The 24,506-nt window shown below is 41.7% G+C and overlaps 1 protein-coding gene across 4 annotated transcripts; it reads left to right on the top strand.

The window, feature by feature from the left end:
• The first annotated feature begins 985 nt into the window (after positions 1-985).
• On the top strand, positions 986-23,525 carry ERGIC2 (ERGIC and golgi 2). Of its 4 annotated transcripts, none has more exons than XM_084285927.1 (14): positions 986-1,130; positions 6,164-6,309; positions 9,123-9,231; positions 10,584-10,630; positions 11,814-11,884; positions 12,952-12,992; positions 14,126-14,227; positions 15,024-15,119; positions 16,179-16,234; positions 17,232-17,330; positions 18,562-18,659; positions 20,185-20,347; positions 21,068-21,147; positions 21,526-23,525. In XM_084285927.1, exons 2-14 carry the CDS (start codon positions 6,204-6,206, stop codon positions 21,589-21,591), a joined length of 1,134 nt encoding a protein of 377 aa, XP_084142053.1. In that variant the 5' UTR covers positions 986-1,130; positions 6,164-6,203; the 3' UTR covers positions 21,592-23,525. The 4 variants fall into 4 exon arrangements, with proteins under 4 accessions (XP_084142053.1, XP_084142055.1, XP_084142052.1 ...); XM_084285929.1 differs by lacking the exon at positions 986-1,130 and adding an exon at positions 1,195-1,301; XM_084285926.1 differs by lacking the exon at positions 986-1,130 and adding an exon at positions 4,091-4,212.
• Positions 23,526-24,506: the final 981 nt, after the last annotated feature.

The raw sequence follows: 24,506 nt of genomic DNA, 5'->3' as shown, positions 1-24,506 counted from the left end.
GCTCCTCAGCCTCGCACTGCTCTCTCCTCCATCCGACTGAGTTCCTTAACAAAGAGGGATTGCAAGACAGAGGGACAGACACACAGCAAAACAAACAAACAAACCAAAAAAAAAAAAACAAAACAAACAAAAACGGTGAAATTACAATATCGCTGGCAATTCACATTATTAATGAAGACTCCTGAGCTCTAGACTATCAAAAACATCGCCATTTGTAATTGTTGGCTCATTGTTACAGGTCCACGGGGTTCTTAGGTCAGAATCCACCCAAGCTCGTATTTTATTGCATGGAAATCATGCTTGGGTGGGATTGCAATGAAAGGTGCAATTTTGACTGCTTATTTTCCCAAGAAAGTTTAATTTATGCTGCGGGCCACATCAATGTGCTTTGAAAAACTGCTATTGATGATTTAGGGTGTGTATGCCAACTTGATACCAACACACCCCGAGAAAAGGTTCTGCCCACCACCCAAATTCAGCAGCTAACGACTGGGGCAGTGTAGGTAGTAACGGCAGGCTGATTTATTACCCACTTCAGACATTTTTCCTCATAACTGGGTTGGTGATACCCCAGGATAAGGGGAGAGGGGCTACTGGAATTACTGGGTATGACCCCATCATTATATATGTGCATTAAAAAAAAAAAAAAAAAAAAAAAAAAAAAGAAAAAGAAATAAAAAACACTACTGAGAACATTGTTTCACATCAGACTAACAATAAAAGAAGCCAGTGTGAGGAATGAGACCCAGGGAGCACTTCATGCTGAGGGGATCTGAAGGAAAACCCCAGCTCCCCCGCAGCCCTCCTGGGGGAACCATCGAGTTTGCCTCAGGGTGGGGCTAGACAAGCCCAGACAAGCCCGCTTCCTGCCTCCTCGGCTCCTTCTGATTGGCTGCGCCGAGCTCCCCCCTCCCAGCCCCGCCCGTGCCGCTGCCGCTCTGTGCCGCCACTCGCTGCTCCCGGGTCCTCCAGGGCCGCCATTTCCCCGCCCCTGAGGCGCGGCGCCCCGCTGCCACTTTCCTCCCCCCCTCCTCCTCTCCCCGGCCACTCCCAGCCCTTATCGCCACGCTCGCCCTCCTGCACCTGCGCTTCCTCCTCCTCAAATGCCACCTCGGTGCTTCCACGTTGCGGTAAAGCGGCTCTTTTCTCCTTTCCCTCCCGCGGTTCCCTCCCCTCAGCCGCTCTCCCCCGCCTCAGGCGAGCTCCGCAGCCTGCAGGTGCTGCTTTTTGTCCTTATTCTCCTCTGTTCTGCTAAACTGTGCGGCGTTTTGTGGGGTTTTCCCCTCTTTGCAAGCACCAAGGTACTTCATAAATCGCTAGGGCTAGCAAGTGCTTTCTCTTTTCCTCTTAAATCAATTATATTTCTATGTGTGTGGCCACGCTTGGGAATCAGAGTGCTTTGGGAGCTTGTTAAACGCCGCACTGAAATAAAAGTGTGCCCAACAGTAGCTGTGGGGCAGCCCAGTCGCCCACCTGCAGGGCTACTTGTCGATAACCGGGTTTCTTCCTCCTGTCCTCAGGCTCCCGAAGGTAACTTGGCAGGTGCAGGTAGGCACCGACGGGAGCAGGAGCGCAGAAAGCTGCACGCAGGTGCACCAGGAAAGGAGCACGGTTTGAGTCAGAGCGGGCTGGAAGTGCAGGAGTAGTATACTCACATAGATAATGTTGGTATAATGCTCGTTTTCTCCATTTTTATTACATTCTGGAAAACACTTACTGTGTTTTCCCCTATAAAATCCTATAGAGACATCTATAGATAAAAATACAGCAATAATGGTGCAAAGCTGAAAGCATTTTTCCCCATGCTACTTCTTTTTTCCTCCATAAGAAGCGTCTCAGTGTGGTGTGGAGCAGTAGTGCCCAAGCCTGTGAGCAGATGGGATTGCTGTAGCTCGTAGCCTCTGAGAACATCTGTTGAGCATCTCTGATGCAGAGCTAATAACCAGATCCCTCTGTTGCTCTTTCCAGTCCGTAGTATTGAGAGCATTTCAAGGGAAAGCAGGGCTTAGCCAGTGAAATCCCTGGCTGCTGAATAATACTCATGAATGCTGGCACTGCGATACAGGAGCTTAAAGTCCTCTGGCTAAAGCTGCCTGCCGTTGTGCCTGAGTTGCCTTGGTTGTCTTCTTCAAGTTGCAGTATACTTTAACAGGCTAGGTGAAACAGCTTTGTGGTAGATCTGCTTTCTTCCTCTAAACTATTAAAAAGGGCAAATCTGTACTCGTGCTGTGAAGCTATCGCTTTCTGTGTGTTTCTGGGGTTATGCGTGGATTTTATTTGCTTGTGTCATCAAAAAATACAGCGGTCTTCAGTCTCATTTCTGATCTGTCAGTATAAATGTTTCGTATAATGGTTTGGTGTTATGGTTAATATTTGGTAAAATGTTTTTTAACTTGTTAAAAATCTTAAAAACTGTACTTCTCCTTTATGTAATGTTGATCTTGAGTAAGGTATTAGTATTTCCCCAAAGATATCCAAGATCTCCCCTTTTGGCTCTAGGGAGATGTCTGTATCTGTTCAGCCTCTTGTGAACTGAGGCGCTGTGGCAGTAGCACAAAGTAGCCCCGTTCAGTTTGGCTTTGTGAGTGTTTTGGTAGCAGCACTGTTGGAAAGGCTGTAGAGGACATCAGGGTTAAGGAGAAGGAAATGTTGTGGTTTTAGGGGAATTCTGGAGTTAAATAAGCGTTGCTGTTACTAAGGCCATAAGGTTTGTGGTGAGAGGTAGGACCTTTTTATTAGCTCAGCCTTAATTCCAGTCAGAAAATGTGCTTGTGAGCTCAAAATTTGTTTGTTTCCCCACTATTTGTCTTATACTCCCCCCTGACAGCAAACAGAAGATCTGATAGATGTTGCCTCCTTTCATATCCATAGACCCCTAGTGTCTAAAATAGCATTGCTACCACAGACCAAGTTATTAGTGCTTTCTCTAGTTTGCTTTTAAAGACACCTGGTGTAACAGCTTTTCCCTAACTGATCACTTTACTTCTAAACTTTACAAATTGTTGGTATCTGCTCACCCCTGTTTGGAGCACGATGTTCCTCCAGTGGGGGCATTGCTGGCTGTGGATCCTGATGCAGCAGTGAGTTATGGTCTTCAAGAACCTCAGAAACTCAAAGAATTTATGGAGGGGGGAGCCTTTCCGCACTGGCAGCCCCTAATTCACCTACACTACATGAAATTTACCCCAGCTCAGTGGGGCTCAGCCACTTCAGCTGATCAGGGCAGACCTTACTGCTCTCTGCAGCTACCTGAAAGGAAGCTGTGGGGAGCTGGGGGTCGGCCTCTTCTCACAGGGAACTGGTGACAGGACCAGAGGGAATGGCCTCGAGTTGTGCCAGGGGAGGTTCAGGCTGGCAATGAGGAGCCATTTCTGCTCAGAAAGAGCAGTCAGGCACTGGGATGGGTTGCCCAGGGAGGTGGTGGAGTCACCGTCCCTGGGGGTGTTCAAGGAGAGGTTGGACGTGGTGCCTGGGGACATGGGTTAGTGGTGGCATTGGTGGTAGGGGGTGGTTGGACCAGGTGATCTTGGAGGGCTTTCCAACCTTAATGATTCTATGACTCATTAAACAGCTTTTCTCTAACTGATCACTTTAATTCCGAACTTAACAAATTTGTGGTATCTGTTCTTCCCCCTTTGGAGCACGATCTTCTTCATTCCTCAGTTGGCGCATTGCTGGCTTTGGATCCTGATGCAGCAGGGAATTAACAGCCCTCAGGAACCTCAGAAACCCCAAGGCTTCACAGTGGGGGAACCTTCCCACGCTGCCAACCCCAAATTCACCCTGACTGCGTGAAATTTTCCTCAGCCCTTGGGCTGATCCTTGACTGTGAGCACGGGGAGCCCCGGCACAGCTCCGCACTCGGGGAACGTTCCCTCACGATAAGGGGAGGTTCTGAGCCCCTTGTAACCTCTGAAACTAACATATATACACGTTGGAAGGGAAATCTCTTTATATATGAGAGAACTTTATATGTGCGTATGTATTTTTTATATTTATTTCTCGCTTCCCGCGGCCGCCCCCCCCCCCCTCCCTCCCTCAGCCCCGTCAGCGGCGGCGCATGCCCGTGTGAGGGGCGAGCATGCGCGCGCCGGGCGGGCGGGCGGGGAGCGGGGCCGGGCCGGGCCGTGCCGGGCTGCGCTGCGCTGCCATGGTGAGCGGGGCCGCCCCCCGCCTGCCCCCGGCCTCGCCCGCTTCACGGAGCCGCCTGAGGTACGGGGAGGAGGCTCGGTACGGCTCGGCTCGGTTCCAAGCGGGGCTGAGCCGGTCCTTGGGTTTGCGGGGTGTGGGCGCCGGGGGGGTGGGGTGGGTGCAGGCGGCTGTGGGGTCGTGGGGTGTGTGTGTGTGGGGGTGTAGTGAGCCCAGTGAGCTGAGGGGGCCTGGAGGAAGGTGATGGCCCTCAGGGGGATGTTACATGGGGTGTGTGTGTAGGATTAAAGGCACGTCGGCAAACGCGGTGTTGGAGATGACAGAAATGCCCGTGCCCACCCGCACAAGGTGGGTTACAAAGTTTTGTATTGATGCGCTTCCAAATTCTCCGACTTTGGTGTGTTTCCACGCACGGTACAGAAAGTGGGGAGAATGTGAAGTGGGGCTGAACCGACGCCAGGACTGTGTGTAGGGCAGCAGGCGACCCCATCCAGTGTCTCCTCTGTGCTAACAAATGTTATGGCTCCAGTCACTACAACAAAGCAGCAGCCCAGCCGTATCTTCGTGCCCAAGTTTCCCAGCTTTTCCCTGAATTACTTGGAGTGCAGTTGAGGTGATCCCATAAACCACAACTATGTGGTGTAGTAAGGACAGGACTTTCCAAACCTTCCTTCCCAGATCACCTTTTTTTTTTCCTTTTTTTTTTTTTTCTCTGCATAACCAAACTTCTGTTCCAGCATCCATCTCTTCTTCCTGCTTTAACTGCATTTTCCTCAAATTCCCTGTAACACCCAGTATTATTTTCTTGGTCCCTGCAGGCTGGTTTGGCTGCTGCTCCCAAGCGCAGGGCCTGCACCTTCTCACTAAGATCCAAAGCAAACTTCCGTAGTGAGGAAATGGCAGATGTAGATCGTGACTCTTGAGCTGTTAACTTCCATTTCCACTTAAGCCTATTCCTTATTTCATGGTAGCAAAGGCTACATAGCACCGGTGAGGGGCAAAAGAGGGAATAATTCTTAAGTAATTTCACTAGGCCACATTGGAGGCACGATGTGCCCTTGGAATGGGGGAGAGAAATTAGCAGATTTTTCTACGAAACGATGATGAGTGTCTCACGTGTTAACTTGGTAGCTTAGCCTGCCTGCCTTGGTGTCTTTAAACAAGGTATGGTAATATGACATATTTTCCAAATCTAGTAGATGCACATTTTCTCAGCTTCAGGTTCTGGGCAAAGTGCGGCCCTTCCTCAGGAGGAAGGCAGCAGTGCCAGCTTGTTAAAACATGCGGTGTGTTGGCAGGACGGGGTTGTGAGTGCATTTGCAGAGTTTGGAAACAGTTTAAAACCGCTTCTTGGGCAGGCTGCTTCTCTCAGCATCGTGCTGCTTAATGTATCGGGGACTCCAAAGAAACGAGTTTGTGTCACGGACAAAAAGGATTCTGAAGGACGGAGCTAGGATTTGATACTTAATTTGCTTTGGGGGCATTTTTATAGGAAGAAAATCCTGTTATGATCATAAAATTCTAAAGCTGTGAAAGTAAAAATGCAAAATGCATTCTTTTTTTTCCCTTCAATATATAATGTGTCCACGTTGGCTGGATACAGGAGCCCAGAGCAGTTTGAAATCCTCCTGAGTTTATGCAGCCAATTCTATATTTTTTGCTAAATGGATGACTTCCATGCACTGTCAGATCTGTTTAGCAAGCTTACTTCAGAACTAAGTTTGTTTTTTAAATGAAAATTCTGTATATCCGATATGAGCAGGAATTTCATTGAGAAGTCAGTGAATCATAGTAATTAAATGCTAAGTGTGCTGATTGTGGCTGGAAGGTATGTAGTGGTGTACGAGCCAATTTCAGTCGTTCTCTTAAAGCAAAAATGGCCATCCTGTTGTGTAGTGTGTGTTTTTAGAAAGCACATTTCTTAGGTTTTAATTGCCATGTTACTGTCAGTTGGTTTTGAGACGGAGTGAAATTGTTTGCATCTTTTAATCACAACAAATTACTCCCAATTCAGAGGGAATATATGAAGGAGGAAGTGGAGGAGTGTGCTGAAGATGAGGCGACTGAATCGGAAGAAGACGTTGAATTTGATGAAAGAACTGGATGCCTTCCCAAAGGTTCCTGAAAGCTATGTGGAGACTTCAGCAAGCGGAGGAACAGGTAGGCCTTCCTGGGATGCTGGTGTGATGCTCTGAGGATAGCACCTTCAGTTGGCTGAAGGCAGGCACCTCTGTTTGTTTGAAACTAGCTAAAATTGGTGTCCTGATTTCTTTTGTGGGCTGACAGAGCTGATCTCCTTCACATAAAGACGTAGTATCGTCTCCTAATAGATGTAGTTAGCGCTCATCTCGAGGGTGTTTTTTGTGTAAAACTGATGAAAGATTCAAACAAATGCAAACATTCCCTGTAAATACTTTGAAATGATTAGGACTGGAAGCGCAGTGTGCCACGGCCATAAAAAAACTTTGTAACTCGTGGAGTTCCACTAAGCCCTTTCCTTTTCTCTGCGTAAAGTTTCTGGCTAAGCCTGTGTCAGCACAGAGTGAAATACAGATTGGATTCAGTGCTTATGCTCTTATAAAAAAGAAGGAAAAAATCTCGACCTTTTAGAATTCTCCATTCTCAGAGCTGGCAGAATTGAACATCAGGATGAAGAGCAGCTTTCTAATGCTTCTTGTCTTGAAGATGTATTTATTTTAAGAGTGAGGAAAGCCCTTTGAAGAGCTAACCACTTTACTCCAGGGCATGCGCTAATGCTGTCACTTGAGCTTCTCTCAGAATACTGTAGCTATAAGAAGAACCTTTTCTATTTGTATCTGACCAGAAATTTTTGCCTGTAGTTGGGTTGGGTTAGAGGCAGCCTGATACAGAAATAGTGACTTCATCTGTTGGACTGTTGGAATAGTTCACGGTTAGATAGGAAACTGCTAGCGGTTTGAAATAGAGAACAAAAATCCTCTCATGTGTAATTATTTTGGAAACGCAGTTGAATAAAATGTACAAGAAGCAATTGCAATCTGCGGATAAGCCTTTGAAGTCATTACACGATTTATAGTGCAGAAGTAAATACCACAAGGATCTGTATTTGCTGTTTCCTGAATTGCACTGTTAATAATTAAAGGGTTCTTGAATGTAAAACAACCTCTAAGAGGTAATGAAATAATTCTTTGTTAATTTTAAAAAGCCCCATTCCAGATGAAGCAAGTGAGATCCTTTTTTTTTTTTTTTTCCCCACCCTGCAAATTACAACATAAAATAAATGGCTAAAAATCTCTTCTGGTGTAGCATTGTGCTTCATGAGAACTTCACTTTATTGAAGGGCGCCTTAAGGATTTCTCAGCACCAACAGTAACTGTAGCATTCTTTATATGGTTTATACCAATAGCCTTACAACAGTATATGATTATGCCGCTATAAAGTCTGAATCAGACAGATTGTAGTGTTTCCACTTCATTCAGAATTAAAGTCCCAGGCTCGTTTTCTGGTGTGACAGGGATGCGTCACATCTTAGGACTCTATTCGCAGTCTTTCAGCGTCTTAAAACCTGTTGTAAAAGAAGGACTAGTCTAAGGCTGCAGTTTGACTGGCTCTATGCGGGGAGAACCTTCAGAAAAGAGAGTCTAGTCTAAAAGACTTTAACTTCACATACTCAATTCCACGATTTTCCTTGCTCTGAATTAACCCAGAAGGCATGTGCTGCTGTGATTGTTTCCTGGTGGGTTTGGGTAGGCAGTATGGCTCCAGCTTTCACAGTGCGTGGCTGGGCTACTGGCCTCCAAGAGGAAACACGGCCAGCAGAATTAACTGATGAGTGCGTCTGCTTTCATGGTGTGCCTTGACATGAAGGTCTTATATATGATCATTGCGTAGCATCAAGTGAAAGCTTGAACTTGAAATGTTACTGATCTGAAAACAACCAGTGGTTTCTTTTCTGGTCCTATAGCACAGTGGCTTTACTCTCCTGCTGCCACCCTTGGGCTGTAGACCACAATATAATGAATTGAAGCCTGTGAACAGCGGGCTTGTTTTGCTCAGGCTGCCATTCACACACTCCACAGAACACAGGTGGAAAATGTGTGCTGTAAATAAGCTGTACAGATCACTACTGTGCTGCGTGGCTGAAGGTTTTCTAACTTAACAAAAGCCTTAATTTAATAAAAGGTGCATAGGGAGCACTTTGGTGCGTTTGCCATGTTTCTGTGTGTGGTTGGGTGGTCTTCCCTTTGCATTGCACAACTTTGCAGGTGTGGTATTGTGGAGATAAGTGAGGCACTTACGGTATTAAAATGTACCATTTAGTTTTCTTCCCTAAAAATACCTTAAAATCAGTTCTGCACTTAGCTGTTGGTAGAAGGGATAGCTACATGCTGCTTATCCCCAGAGATGGACTTGGTCAAAGTAATGGGGCTGGCAGTCCTGACTGTTCCTATCCACAAGTAATGTAAGGGCACCTTCTCCTTACTGGACAGTGTATGCAGTGCGTATTATTTCTGTTACCTGCCAGCTTAAAAGCTAGATATTAAAAAATATGTATACATAAACATTAAAACATAAGTTGTAGAGAAGTGGAGGATTGAAGGGACTTCCGAGTTCACCTTTTCCTTCTTTCATACTTGAAATAAGGATTATCTTTGCCTAGCCCAACTCTGACAGTGATTTGTCTGCGTTTTATGCTCAGGAGTATCTAACCTGTTATTAAATCCCTCCAGGGATTTCATAACATCCCCATTATTCTAGTATTTGACTACTTAATATGAAAAGTCCTTTCTTAATGCAAAGGTATGACTTTTTCTTTTCGATCCTATGCAAAAGAAAATACTGTAGGTATGAAAACAGTTTTCTATGAGCAGCTTATGGATTTATAAACCAATCAAAGACATCAGTATTGTACTGGTAATACTCAGATTGTGTAATTTTGGCCTGCTTTTGTTCCTAAATGTTTGTCACAATCTAATTTTCTTTTAATTATTCAGTTTCCCTGATAGCATTTACAACAATAGCTTTCCTGACTGTCATGGAATTTATGGTGTATCGGGACACGTGGATGAAGTACGAATATGAAGTAGACAAGGATTTTACTAGGTAATTTTTATTCATTATAATTTTAAAAGTGAAGTTGTCTGCCTTTCAGGAAAGAATAGATGTGAGATATTCTTGTAACTTGCAAGCAATTTATGGTTGAAATACTGAAAATACTGGTTGAAAAGTGAAATACTAAGGGGGGGTAATTTATCTTTTGTTGATCAACTTGTGGCTTTTTTCCTGGAATCTGCGAAGAAGAGAAACTGAGATTACTGCAATGAAGAAGTCAAAATAGTGTAGGTGTGTTGGTGAAGGAGACCTGCGAGGATCCATTTGCTAATGATTCAGAGGACACTAATATGTAGCTCCCCATCAGCTACGTAAGCCCACCAAGGCTGCATGATGGTAGTTTTTACAGTTGGTATATTGCCATTATACTTCATGCTGCTGGAGGTGAAACTTCAGCACTCAGAACTGGGTTATCTAGAGGTTGCTTCTGATCTTGTCTGTTATGGTTCCGAAGATCATTGAGGCTACGTTTGCAGTTGATTTCATGTGCTCCTCAGGATTGCGTTTGCCTTTCTTCCCAAGGTGATGCCAGGTACCCTTGATTCTGTGTGAAGTTAGAGATTTCATATACTGAGCACCTCTAAATGTCACACGCCTGGAATTGAAATAACTTTAAAAGCTGTTTGACTTGACTTGGTTGCTGTGGTAACAAGCTAAATATGTGTATATTAATTGGATGTCTTGTACGTCAGAAATACCAAAGGGCGCTGTAATAAAAAGAATAAAGAATGGGAGAAACGTAAGGGAGAAGCATCAAAATCAAGTATTTTTTCCTTAGAGAAAATCCGTTCAGACAGACAGGAGTTTCACACTTAGGTCTTTCTAAAATAGGCTCCTTCCCTGGTGAAGTTACTGCAGAAGGGAAGGAAAGTCCAGTGCTTAAACCATTAAGAGACTTGGGAGACTTTCTGCTGCAGACTTTGCAGTTAGGTCGTGCAGGTTTATCACTAAGCCTGTGGTTCTGTGACAATTTAAACCGCTGTAAATTGGTATCACTGTAATTGCTCAGCTTCCGACCGTGCCTGATCCTGAGCTGAGCCAACATTGAATCACTTATGTATGTGATTTACCTGTGGTTAGTTGAGTTCCCAGAAATAGATCCCTAGAGATGATAGAACCCTATGACTATAGGGAGAGTTGTTACCTCTTAAGTTATGAACAGTGCTCAGTGCTTTAATAATGGAAACTGTATTGGTTCACCCAAATTTCAAATGGTTTATATTTGTTGGTGTGAATTTTGTCATTGGACTGTCTTTCTGCAAGTAATCTGCAAAGTTTAGTAATATTTCTCTTGATACTTGAACTCGCTGTTAATTGTTACTTTTTTTTGCCTTTTTTTCCAGTAAGCTAAGAATCAATATTGATATTACAGTTGCCATGAGGTGTCAGTGTAAGTATCCAACGGTGAAAGGTTAAAAGCATTGTGAGGACTCTTTAGTGTGTGCTTTTGTTTGCAGTATGGCTGGATATTGTTCAAAGTATTTATTTTAACGCTGGGATTTATTCTGTTCTTGATGGCATGTAGTGTACTGATATGACTCATTGAAAGAATTGGTATGAGATAAGAAAAAAGCATTTATGCTGTGTCATTCACATCTGGCAGAACTTTGGTTTGTCTTTCAGAAAGAAAATGGTTTGTTGTTCCAGTCTGTCTGTAGCCGGAATATTCTAAAAGTTGATTGTGAGACACAACTTAGCAGCAGGCATTTATCACAGTCATGAACTTTGCAAATATTAACCTGGCCTAATGTTGAACAATACTGGAACCACTAGGTTATAACATGAATACCTTCCCATTTAAAAGCAGTGCTTGCTGTTCTTTTGACAACAGTTAGGTAAAGAACCATTAGTTCTATGCAGTGATCTTAATTGCCCTGGACTGAGGGAGTACTGCTTCTACCAGGAACGCAAGCCAAATCTTCAAATCTTTTTTTTTTTTTGACTAGTGTAATCATATGGTACTTACGTTTATTTCATGAATATTAATTCAGAAGTCATACCTCCTCTGGAAACTTGTTTTTTAAAACATTTTCTAGTTAGCATCAAAAGTCGGAAAATTCTGAAATCACAAGGTTTTTTGTTTTTTTCAAATTTGATAAGTAAAACTATCCTATGCTTTGGCTAGTCTTGGTTTGGATTCCGTGCTTGTGAAACAACAACAAAAAAAATGCTCACTTGCACATAACAGATCCTAGAAAGCTTGTATATGTTTGGTGCATCCAATATCTACAAAGGTGTTACATTGGGGGGAAATATCACAAAGAAACTTCACGCTTCTGGTCACAGTGCATCAGTTCATGATACTTTGAGGTTTAATAGGTTGAACACACACACACACACACACACACACCACCCCATGGTAATCTACTTCTTGACAGCTTTGCTTCTCTTTTGGTTTGGACTTTGTTAACAAGAAATGCAGAGTTGGGTTGCCCTACCCCTCTCCCATTCTTCTCCACAGTAACTTACACTGAAGGTTTATCACAGTACTGTGAAACTTCATCCTACCTTGAACATTTTTTTTGTTTATGATCATCTATATGCCTCAATATTTTTCTCCCTTTTTAAACCAGATGTGGGGGCTGATGTTCTGGACTTAGCAGAAACAATGGTTGCCTCTGCAGATGGCCTCATCTATGAACCAGTAAGTGTATTCTGTCATGCTGGGTTGGCTTGCTGTCTTGTACCTCTTTTTTTTTTTTTTTTTTTTACCACAGCTGGGCTGCGTAGAGCCTCCCCAAGCATTGTCTGATCTTGGAGTGAGGTCTGCAGTGCTCACTGCAGGAATCACCTAAGGAAGTAGGCTAACACTGCGATTTCTGTTTGCTCACTCTCTGCAAATAACAAGATTCAAACACAGCAGACACCCCAAGTCAGTGCTACTTAACAAGCTACAGATTCCTACAGCTAGTTATTTTTACATTCTTAAATTCTTGGGATAAATGCCAATATCTGATGTGGAAGGAAACTGTCAGAGCTCTAAAAAGAATTGATCTAACTGCTTCTTAACTAGAAGAATATTGTGATCCTAAGAAAGTGAAAAGTCACCATGATATCCTTGTAGTATGGAATGGCAAGATCAATTTAAAAAGATTCTTTTAATTTCTGTATTGCAAACCAAAAGTGCTGGAAATGTGTAAGCCTATGCTCCTGAAGTGGACTTGCATAATGTGATAACCTTTGAAGTAATTACATTGTATATAAGTAATTTATCACTTACAGAAAACTGAACTGCCAGATTGAAGTAGGGGAAGTCTGGTGGTTTGTCTTACATCCTCAGTGAGGAATGACCTTAGAAATAAGCTGCACCTGAACCCTTGTCTTCCAGTGATTGCTTCTCTGCTCATTTCATTGCTTTTTTCATCAAAATCGTGCATGTCAATTGTATCACTTAGAATTAAATTGCTGCTTATTGCTTCTAGCTTGTATTAGTCAAAGGTTAGAAGGGCAGGGACTGCTATCTCAAGTTAGTGGAGCTTTAGGAAAAGATTATGAAGTTAGAAATGAAAGCAAGTGAATAATTTTGGGGGGGGGGAGGAGGTGTTGAGGATTTAAAATGCAAAATCCTTTCATAAACTCCAGTATGGGGTACCAAATGGGAGCTTGTTTCTAGCCTCTCAGAACTTCCCACCCCACCAGGTCTCTTCTAGTTTTTGGGGAGGGGACCGGTGCTTTCTGGGTGCTTTATTAGGTGTGTTATTTCTGTTTCAGGTAGTGTTTGAACTCAGCCCACAACAAAAAGAATGGCAAAGGTAACTCTGAAGTACTGAGATGCATGCTTGTGTTATTTGTAGTGGAAGCAACCTTGAGGTATACCTGAGTCACATAACAGAGCCATGTCTTGGGTCTGACAGCTGCTGCTTGTCATTTGAGTGCAAACCTATGAGAAAAAATTTACTTTGCTTTTCTCATCCTTTGAGATCTTCACTGTGTCAAAATTTTCCCTATTTTCAATGAAATGCTGTCATTTCAGGCATTTGTAATGGATTTACTATAAGCATACTTAGGGTTTTGTTTAATTTTATATGATAATGTATGCAACGTTATATTTCTTTATATAACTGTTCGTTTGCTGTCATTAGAAGAAATACAAATTGATGCCAGAGTAGCTCATCTTCTGTTGACAGATGTGTTACTAATTGAGCTATACTATTCCAAAAGATGAGATATCTGAAAAAAAGGGGAGGGGGAACATTCTTTGTACTGTTTTACACAAGGCTGGGCATATAATGCACAACGTGCTTTTATGTGAGGCCTGCAGACTGCTCTAGTAGTTGACTTTGATAAGAATTCCTCCCCTGGGCTTGGACTGGTTTGTGGAATTGGGTCATGCTGTTGCAAGACAAGATAAGTACACAGACTCACTCAGCCTACATTACCAACAAACACTCAGTAGCACAGGTTTTAATTGGGGCTTCGGATGTGTGACACAGACAGCTTGACATCTGAATGTCAAAGCGGAGCCATAATAACAGATTGCACATTCAGGCAAAGCAAACGAATTTGAATCTTTTGTGTATGGCAGTTGACACAGTGTTTATCACTGAGATTGGAATAGCTTGGTTATGTGTGATCATTATGCTGAGAACTGTGCAAAAAGAAAAAGCTTATTTAGGAGTCTGTCTAGCTTTGGTATTTTGATAATGCACTGCTATTAACAGCAAAACTTAAGCTATATTTACTTTTATTTTTTTGATTGTATGAAATGTGATTGTCAATATTTAATGCAGTGCTTGGATGCTGACGTGTCTTTGCTAAGACTTTGCAAGACTTTGGAAAGTCTTGCTAACTTCCCTATATATAACCTGCAGTTGAAGCTGATAATTGTGAATTTATTTTCTGTTTCTGTATTGCATGCTTTCACACTTGTCTGTATAACCTTTAGGATGCTGCAGCTAATTCAGAGTAGGCTGCAGGAAGAACACTCTCTTCAAGATGTGATATTCAAAAGTGCTTTTAAAAGTGCTTCTACAGCATTGCCACCGCGGTAAGAAAAAGTTGGGGTGTTTCTCCCCCAGCGCCCTTTAATTACACTTCATTTTTTGTAGGCTTATTATTTTTTCTTGAAGATAAGTTTGGAAGAAACAAAGGCGTTAGGGCTTTTAATTGCATTTTAAAATAGTGTATTTGATGCTTGTTTTGGAGGGCTGTAGTTTTATGAAAATCTCTGGGTCTTCCAACGTGGAAAAGGCTTACAGGCTTTGGTGTGTGTGTGTAAATGTAAAAAATATGTACATACATGTGTTTACACACACACACATGATACAGACAGCATTATACAGTACAGTATAGTACAGCGTGGGAAGGGGAGTATTACATAGTACAGTGTGGGAAGGGGAAGGCTTTGTAAAAAAAAAAAAGTTGAGAGCTCTCGTTGCTACAGTGTTAAGTGACTCACGTTTTGCTCTGTTCATTGTAGGAAGAAAACTTTCAGAATAATCTGTATCTGGTAGAAATAATTGGAAAAAAAAATCACAGGGCAGCAAGATATATGTAAGGTCTTGGAATGTTTACTGTTCAGTTGTTCAAGTGTTGTACGTTAGCTTTGTAGGCCACATCTCTGAATATAAGTATGAACAGAAGCTTATTGGTTTCCTCAGGCTGAGCTTTATTAATTTATCTCCCTTCTACCATCCCCAACATAGCTCCAGGAGTATATGATAAGGAGGGGTAGATGATAGTGCTTTATCTTTATGCCAGGAAAAAGAAAATCTAACTCTACTACTGTTACTTCTGTTAACAAATATTCTCAAGTACTCTTTATGTTGGTTTTGTTTAAACAGGGAAGATAATTCATTACAGTCTCCAGATGCATGCAGAATTCATGGCCATCTGTATGTCAATAAAGTGGCAGGGAATTTTCACATAACTGTGGGCAAGTATGTTCTGTTCAGTCTCTGAAAATAAAAAAAAAGACTTCTACATTGTGTATAATACGTGCATGTACGTGTGTGTATGCTCTTAAAATAGTTACTTTTTTCATTAACTGTGACATACACATGCATTCTCCATATGGTGTATTTCCTGGAGCAGTTAAAACAAATTTCTTATAAGCTATTAAAATAAGTTTGCAAATTCTTTCTTGCGTTCAGTGTAGTGGTTATGAATTCCAATGACTTACAGGATGGAAACTCTTGAAAATAGGCCCTCTGTAAATATATGATATGGAATGGATTGCTTCTACTGGCTTTCCATCTCTGGGCCTGTCTGGACTTTTCAAAGCTGAGATGTAGTAACAGAACCATAGTGAGGGAGCTGAATTCCCATTCATCTTGATTTGAAGAGACACTTTCTAATCTGCTTCTGTAGTGGTATTAGCTTACGTATATCTCATGCAAATTTGTGTTATGTTTTTTTGTGCTCTCCAACTGTGCTGTCCTCACTTCCCTGTCATCACTTTCAGCAGAGACCTTAGCACACAGTCCATACCCTATTGTATCCACGTGTAATTCCAACTGCTGCCTTTGTGTGGATGTTTCTCCAGGTGTCCCTTCCGTATGGTCTTGAACCACCTCTCTGACTTGTACCTAGATGGCTTCTTAAGCCCTTTTCAAAGCCAGTTGCTTTGGCCTTTCACATGGACTATCTTAACTTCTCTCTTCCTGTCTCCAGTTTTTAAACCCAGAATAATCTTTTGCTTTCCCTTACTTCCTTTTGCTCATCATTACATTCTATTGCTGTTAAGTCTGCTCCTCTTCTGCTACTTTTTTTTTTTTAATTGCTTTCTTCCCTAACCTGATTCATACCTCATTGTTAGAAGTCATTACCTGGTTAGTTGTTGTAGTCCTCATGTATAAATAAATGAAAAGACATTCTCTCCCTATATAGTATTGAAATAGAGAGGGAGAGGAAATTTTTCTGCATAATCCTTTTTAGGAGAACTGTGTGTGTGGCTTAATTGAACAAGTTTTCCATAAAACGTATCTTACTTTCTTTAGGGCAATACCACACCCTCGAGGCCATGCACACTTGGCAGCCCTTGTAAGCCATGAGTGTAAGTTCTTTGTTATCTCCTTATGAACCAGTATTGTTTCTTTCAGACTGCTGTCATCTGTTTCAGATGTTAACATAGCTTGTTGCTGCAGAGATCGTCTAGCTGGGCAACTGCATTGCAGAAGAGAGTGCAGAATATTCTTTTCAGTGTTGTAACTCAGTAGGGATTTCACCTTAACACTATTAGTGTTACCTATAGGTAACACTAGTAGTGTTGCTTCTATACCTAAAGGTAATGCTAATAAGTTGCTTCTATAGTAATGATAACATAATGGTAACTCAGGAATCTTGGATTAAAGATTAAATTCTTGCATTTCAGTCCAAAGTACCAATTTCCTGCAAAATCTGTTTTTCAAAAGGTTAAAAATGTTTGACCTCTGTCCCTAGACCCTTCATTTTTTAGGTTATGAGTCTGGGTGCTAAATGTGTATTGTTGCAACACTTACTGACAGGCAAGGGTGACTTACTTTGAAAAATGAACTTGATATTTAATTGGTTTAAATCTCCATGTCTGCCTGTGAATGTACATTAGCGCAGGTGTTTAATATTGTGAAGCTCAGATATCTGCAAAATCAGGCAATGTAATAACTTGACAGGTGCCTTATGTTTCCTCTGTACATTAAATTTATGAAATTTTAGTCTTTTTAATACTGTTATGCACAACAACCTGAATTGTAGAACTTCAGTATTTGATGAACAAGAAGTTTCCTGTCATGAAGTTTTGACTCTTTCCAGCTTCTAGGGTGGTTCAAATACAGATGTAATTTGTTTTAGAATTTCTTTTGCACAGAAACTGAATTTCTTTCAAAATAATTTGAATTGTATTTGAGATATGTATGTGGATTTATTACAATTACAAGCACAAATGCAATGAAATGCACACTAATGTTCTAAGTTTTCTAATTATATGTTCTCCAATGTGTGTTTTTTTTCTCTGAGAAAAGTACAGAAGCTCATAGTTCAAAAATGTTGTTTAATTTTTCTGTATTGTTTTTCAGCCTACAACTTCTCACACAGAATAGATCATCTGTCATTTGGAGAGCTTATTCCAGGAATTATCAATCCCTTGGATGGAACAGAAAAAATAGCATCAGATCGTAAGTGTTGTGTGTTCAAAAAAAGCATCTTGTTTTGTATATTCTTCCAATAATTACATGTAAAACATTATCACATTTCATGATTTGTGTGACTTACAAATAATATGCCTTATTACATTTGATAGTGAACATTGCACTGTTTGATTACTGACATGGCATCTTAGACATCTTCTTTTTAAGATCAGTACTGTTGGACCTCAGTGTTTTGCTGAAGATGTTTTGCAGTTTAGTCCAGGCTTGTATTGAAGTTACTGTATGCCTGCACTAGTTGTAAAGAGTTTTGCAACTGTGTGCTACAGAGGAGGGTCTGTAAAACTCTTTTGGTTTAAAAATAATAATAAAAAAAAGCAATAAAACAACAACAAAAAAGGATCAAAACCAAACAAAATCCCTAAACCCACCTCTACCACACACACACAAAGTAAAATATCTGGCATCAGGAGTCTTAGTATATTGCTGTTTTCTCATGTATATAAAAAAAAAAAAGTAGTAAAAAAAAGTAGTGCTTTACAGAGATAACTGTCTCATCTTCTGACTTCTCTTATTCCCCATGCAAGGGATCCCCAGGATCTGCTAAAGCTGCTTTTGCTTCAAAGTCAGCCCTTGGTGCATTGGCTGTTCCAGCCAGAATGATTTTGTGTAATTGAAATAAATTGCTTCAATTTATCAATGTTTGTTCTCTAAGAAAATTGAATGAAGACAGAGCAATCATAAATGCATAAGCCTACTGATTGCTTTAGAAGAAGTCTCTAGAAGACTCTCTAATCAGGAGAGGAAACCATAACGAGTTTAGAAGGGATTCTGGCTTTACATAGATGATTAAATGCCTAAAATCTATTCAAACCATTGTCAAGTCAAGATAGATATGCCTGTGGCAGTTTGTATCATGTAAAATGTGACTGTGAAACTCATTCTACTGCCCTGGGAAACTCTGTGCATTTCATTTACAGATCTGAGTGGCTTGACTTTAATGAATCTTTTTGTTACGTAGGTAAAATGTGAATTTCTGAGTACAAACCTGATGTAGGCTTTGCCCCGTGTAAACTTTGTTCACATAGATTGTGCTGAAGTGGTCTGGGCAGTTCTGGTATCCCTTGAAGAATGTCCCTGCTGCAAATGGTGTAGTTGGTTAACTGTCTTAAACTGTTTTTGTTTGACTTCTTTATGACTGTGTCTCAGATAATCTTTTTACTCCGTACTTAACTGAGCAGTGAGATTTGTTTTCTTCCAGACAACCAGATGTTCCAGTATTTTATCACAGTTGTGCCAACCAAACTTCATACATACAAAATTTCAGCAGAAACTCATCAATTTTCAGTGACAGAAAGGGTAAGTGGAAATAAGAGAGAACCCTGCAGGGGAAAATCTAGCAGTGATTGGTCTTAAAAGCTCAAATGTGAGAACTGAGGCTTAGTTTTTGAAAACTCCTCTAGTACAAATGTAGCCTATACAATTTTCCAGTGCACTGGATTTATCTGTAAATAGCGTGATTCTGATGTTCAAATGCATATGCTTGCTGATGCATGGTAACTTCTTGCGTTAATATTTTGCATCTCTAAAATTTGTCTGTGGAGGAAATAGGATGAAAATTGCATGTCAGGATGTCATGAACTTGGTTGTGGAGTGTTAGAAATGGAAGCAATGTGCATGAAACAAAACACAGCATTTCTGTCTCTCAGCTGTCTTGTTTAGCCTTTGTTGAACCACTGACTTTAATTATTCTTCAGACTGGAGAGCTTCCAGTTCTTCTGAGCTTGGAGAAACTTGTAGTGATGAATCTGTAAAGGAAGTAATTATTGCAGTATGGTGCATGAGCAGATCATAAGATACCAATTTAAAAGACTTCTGTAAAAGGCCATGCATGTACCAGCTACGTGTCTCATCATTTCCAGGCTCTGAACTACATTTTGATCTTTTATTCACAAGCCAAGAAAAAAAAAATATATTTGTGAAAAAGCTGAATTAAAACCAGCAGCTAAAGCGAAGGTTGTGGAGGAAGCCTTGGGTTAAAAGGAAGTTCAGAGATTCGGATGGCAGTCTTATTGAGTAGGAAGGTTGCAACACTTTCAAGATGGGAGGGAGAAAAACTTGTCAATAGAGGAGGCGAAGTGGCATTATGTACTTGCTCAGTCTCTCTCAGTAGGTAGCCCTGTTGCCTGTACAGTTTGCTTGTGTTTACCTTTGGAAACCAACTCCCCAGCAGATGAGCTATTAACAAAAAGCTGTTCAGAGCAGTTATTCACTGGACAAATCGACACATTTATTGCATAAGAGTAGGCACGTGTGCAGACCCAGAGAAAGGTGGCCAGCTAGCCATGGCTAAAATGTGAACGCAGCAAGAAGCCAGTGGTGAGCATCATAGCAAGCAGAGCAAGCACACAATGAGCAAAACAAAACCAAAAAAAAAAGTTAGTCTAATTTAAGTTAAGCTTCTGAATTTTTGTGATGGTATATTCAAGTTTAGGATCTTCCCTGATGCTTTCTAAGAACCAGCACTTAAATCCTCTGTGGCACGTAAATCCAGAGATGTGCTTCAAAGGAAGAAGGATGAAGCCTAACAAGTTGTAGATGCTGTTTGCAGATTTGCATGTACCTCTAGAGAAAACTGCAATAGCTCAGGCTGTTCAACAACATAAATGTTTTCCTGAAGTTCTCATCCTGAGTTAAGTGGTTAATAGCAGTGCATAAAGAGCTGGGGCACTGTGTTACACCACTGCATGCTCCTGATTTCACAGCCTAGACCAGGACTTCGACCCTCATCTCTCTGAAGTAGTTTTGTCATCACATCTATTCAGATGGTTTTCCTTGTGACTAATAAGGTGCAACTAACTTGGGTTTCTCTCCGATCTCTCAGGAAAGAGTAATTAACCACGCAGCTGGCAGCCACGGGGTGTCAGGAATATTCATGAAATACGATATCAGTTCACTTATGGTGACAGTGACAGAAGAGCACATGCCTTTTTGGCAGTTCTTAGTACGTCTCTGTGGCATTATTGGGGGAATTTTTTCAACTACAGGTAACTGTCAGTACTCTCCCTTTTTCTTACGCCCTATTAGATCCTTTTTTATAGGTTACTGTGAGTATATTTTGAATAAACAACAGGGAGTCCTGAAATATGCAATAAAAGCTACTCCTTGTCAGTGTTCCAGAATGCTTTGTCTGGAGGGGGCTGCTGTTTTCTTCTGATGTTCTCTGTATTTTCTGTAGCTGGATTCTTGTGCTAAATCAGTGCCAAAAATTGAGATAACATTTCCATCTGAAGTCACTGGGAGGATTTTCCTTATGCAACTTATCAACATACTGCAGGATTTGGTCTTCAGAGGAAATAAACCAAGTCAGAGGGCACAATTCGCTTTGTTAGTCACAACATAACTTGTAACCAAGGTGCCCTGTTATTTGTTCTCTAGCTTTCACTTGAAGAGGCTGTTGTAAAAGCGCTGTCTTTCAAAGTAGTGTTTTTTCTCAGAGTGTATTTTCACCTGTTAAAGCCAGGCAGGGGTATTAAATTTGTTTGGATAGCCTTGTTTTTGTTTTTATTGATGCATTTCAGAATGCAAGAACTTTGTTTCCTTCCTTGATGTTTCCACTTTTATTTTGGTAGTTCTTTTCTTAGCATTTCACATACCGGTCTATTGCACTGCACTGTATCTAGGTATTGTAGAGCTTTGCTGTAATATTGCCATAAATACTTCAGTCTTACTTCTTGTGACGATTTAAATCTTGTTTGACGTTGCAGGAATTTTACACGGTTTTGGAAGATTTGTAGCAGAAGTTATTTTTTGCCGGTTCAGACTGGGCTCTTACAAATCTACGGCGGTAAGAAAAACTACTTGATAGGTATTAAATAAGTATCCAGTGCTACTGCTGGTCAGCCTGTGGGCTACTGTGACGCGGTGTGGAAGAACTGAGCAGTCTTTTACGTTGTACATTAGTAGTGATGTTCCTCTCAAAACGACTTGATTTCATTTTAATTGTATTTTTTCCGTGTAGCCTGTAGGGAGCCTCGTCTTCAAATTTTGTTCACGTTTGCCAGCTGGCAAAGTTAGGTGAGTGGGAGGAGAATAAAGGGAGGTAAATAGGCTCGTAGAATAAAAATTGTACAACTTTTGGAGAAGAAATGTGGTTTTGGGGTGGCAGCGGGGGATTAATGTTCCCAGACAAGCCGCTAATAATGTTTGGTTTTTGTTTAACTAGGTCCCACTTCCTGATGGCCACACAAGCAACCACTTACCTCTAAGTACAGACAATAACACGCATTAGCGCCTCCTGAGAGAATTTTCTTTCGTCCTGCCTGATACAGAAGACTTTTTTTTATAATAAAGAAAACATTGTGCAATATGCAGAGACAGTACTGATGGGCGGCAGAAAAAAATGAAGCCTCTACAAAAAAAAAAAAAAGCAAACAACAAAACCAACAAAATTTCTGTAACTTCTTGTCTTTTTAAGCACGTATGGAGTCATAGGAAGTTCTGAGAGTGGTGCCGTGGACCAGCTGGGGATTAAAGGAGCGTTCCTGCCAGTACAGTATTCGTGGTCGAGCTGAATGTCTTTGTGATGACTGCCATCAGCCACTGGAGTGTCTGCTCAGGGCCTTGATTCTGTGCCGGGGAAGGCTAGCAGGCTCCGGGGAGGACAGAGACCACGTGGGATATGTGGAAGAGCCGGGCAGTAGGCAAAGAGGGACAGTAGCAAAGCTGTTTTTTTCTTCTAGGGGTCTGGGTTTTCTTGTTCTTCTTCGATGGCTGAGGGTGGGGGCTGAGATGCCATTCTTACAGGCTGGGAGTGATTTTGGGAAGTCCTGCTTGAGAGAGAGAACTCAGGGAGTAAGATGGAGCCCAAGCCATAACGTTGGTTGTATCCACTGCCTTTGCGGTCTCCCCGTTCCTTAACGCAGAGCAGGTTTGTGCCTCTGTGTTCTCACACGACCGCTTAGCCAGCAGTGACAATATTGCTCCTGGTGCTTAGTGGGATGTTCTCGAGGCCTCTGAGAATGGGTTCCTGTGTGCCTGGTGCTGGTTTTTGAGGTGGAATCAGAAACCTTTTAAATAAGGTTTCTGAGCGTAGTCTTGGCTCCCTAGCAAAAGATCGGGAAAACTCTTCATACACCCCTTTCTTAAATAAAGAAGTTGCTTTGATAGAATCTTCATTGTACCCCTGTTGCTAGCATGTAAGGAAAAAGAGCAAGAGCAAGAAACTGCCTTGCTTTGGTTCACTTAAATACTGCAAAAACACAGGATTCAGGCCAGCTGGCCAGGCTGCTAGTCCAGGCAGGGAGCAGTGGAGGTGGTCCCCAAATTAGGCCCAACTTTGAGGAATCTGAACCATTTAGCTGCGGAAAAATGATGAGAAGTGATGACGTGGAGTTAATCCTGATTGTTCATGAAGGTTTTTGTAAAATAAATGAAAAGAGCAATATCGGTTTTATATTGTAAATACGCCACTGAGAGTGAATGTTGTTAATGGAGACGGTGCTTGGAGAAACTGAAGAACACCCGCTTACTGCTGAGCTACTGGCACACACCTGTGGTTAAACAGTTACTCCACCAGGGTGAAAAGTGGTATCAGTGTGATTCCTTCTCAGCAAAGTTGGTTTAATAATGCGTTAGGAGATGATGCTGATCCTGGCCTTATTCACCATATTGGATATTAAAAAAAAAAAAAAAAAGAGGACCGACTATGGAAAATAAAAATCTCTGGTGTTGTCAGATTTTTGCTGACTTCTGTTAGCGTAATTTACTGGACACTTGGGTATTGGTGATGAGCACAGTACAAATAATTTAGCTGATTTGCTATGCAAAGCAAAGGGCTTCTGAAATTGAGAAATTACACAAAATGCTAAAATAAAATGCGGGACATGAGGAAAGACCTTTGTCCAGTTTCCCTCTTGAGAAAGACAGGAAGGCAGGTCCTTGGGGTTGGCGGCCAAGTTTGGTCTTCTTATATTTTTTTTTAATCTGTGTTTTTTTTTTTTTTTTTTTTTTTTTTTTTTTTTTTTTTTTTTTTTACACTAATTAAAACTCCAGCAACTTGAGAAACAAACTCTTGTTCTTAGTGAGCAAGAAGGTCAGAAGCTGTAAGTTCTGGGTTCCCGAATCTCTTTGGCATTTCCCTCCGAGGCTTTTTGCCTACTTCCCAGGCTGGTTCTGCTCTGGGCTCTGTCCTAACACCCATTTCTCAGCTGCATGGAACAGACGGCACCAGTGGAGGTTTTGATCTCAGTTGACTCTGTATCAGAATGTAAATGTTATTTTCTATTCTCACATAAAACAGCCAAGTGGCTCGGTGTGTCTTAAATCCTCGTGTGGCGTATTCGTGGTGTTCTGTCTGGAGCAGAGCTCGCGTGACAGCTGGCTGCTAGCGGGAGAGGATTTGGGGTTGACTTCCAGGGCTGAGGCACTGTGTTGCAGGCTGAGTGCAGGATCAGCTCAACTTCGCTGTTTGGTGCTGTTTGCCATCACCCTGCAGGGGGTTTGGTCATTACAGCTGGTGCCACACATTTTAATTACCTTAGCCAGGATGTGCAAGGGGGTTCCCGAGAAAACAGTTCGTTGAAATGATTTTTTTTGGTTGTGTTTATCTATGTTGTGGGCAAACAGTGAGTGGAATATGGAAAGAAAGGAAAGGAATGGGCTTCCCAAGGGAAATAAAATCCTGATGGTGGTGTGTGGGGGGTAGTAGGTTAATATGATCATTTTCTGGGTGAGGAACAATGATCAAAAAGAGAAAGTGGGGAAGCAATGTGAGCAGGTATTTCTCAAGTAACCTGTTGGTTTTAGGGCTCAAGATAAAACAACAAGCTTATTTTTTTTTTAAATCAAGAGAGAAGAGTACCTTCAGGCCCCATCACCTGGCACACATTGGCACAGCATTGAAAAGTCACTATAAAATCTCTAATTTGGGATGTCACGCTTCACTATTGTGTTTCTTGATACATTTCACAAAAAGACTTCAAAGAAAGGCAGAAGGTGAGGATGTAGCGTGCCCCGTTACCTGCAGGAGCTCAGTCTGGGGGCCTGTTTGCTTTATGGTACAGCGCTGGGAAGCAGATGTGTGAAGGGGCAGGGGCAGGCCCACACAACATGCAGGGAGCTGTTTTTTAAACATTACAATCCAAGATTGAGAGTTCTTTGGGGAGGGAGGATTGATTGTGAGCTGATACAGGGAGTAAATTTGTG

Source organism: Netta rufina (genome assembly GCF_964035555.1).
Source record: "Netta rufina genome assembly, chromosome: 1".
Lineage (NCBI taxonomy): Eukaryota > Metazoa > Chordata > Aves > Anseriformes > Anatidae > Netta > Netta rufina.
The sequence above is the reverse complement of the archived record's forward strand: the minus strand, read 5'-3'. Positions and strand labels throughout refer to the sequence as shown.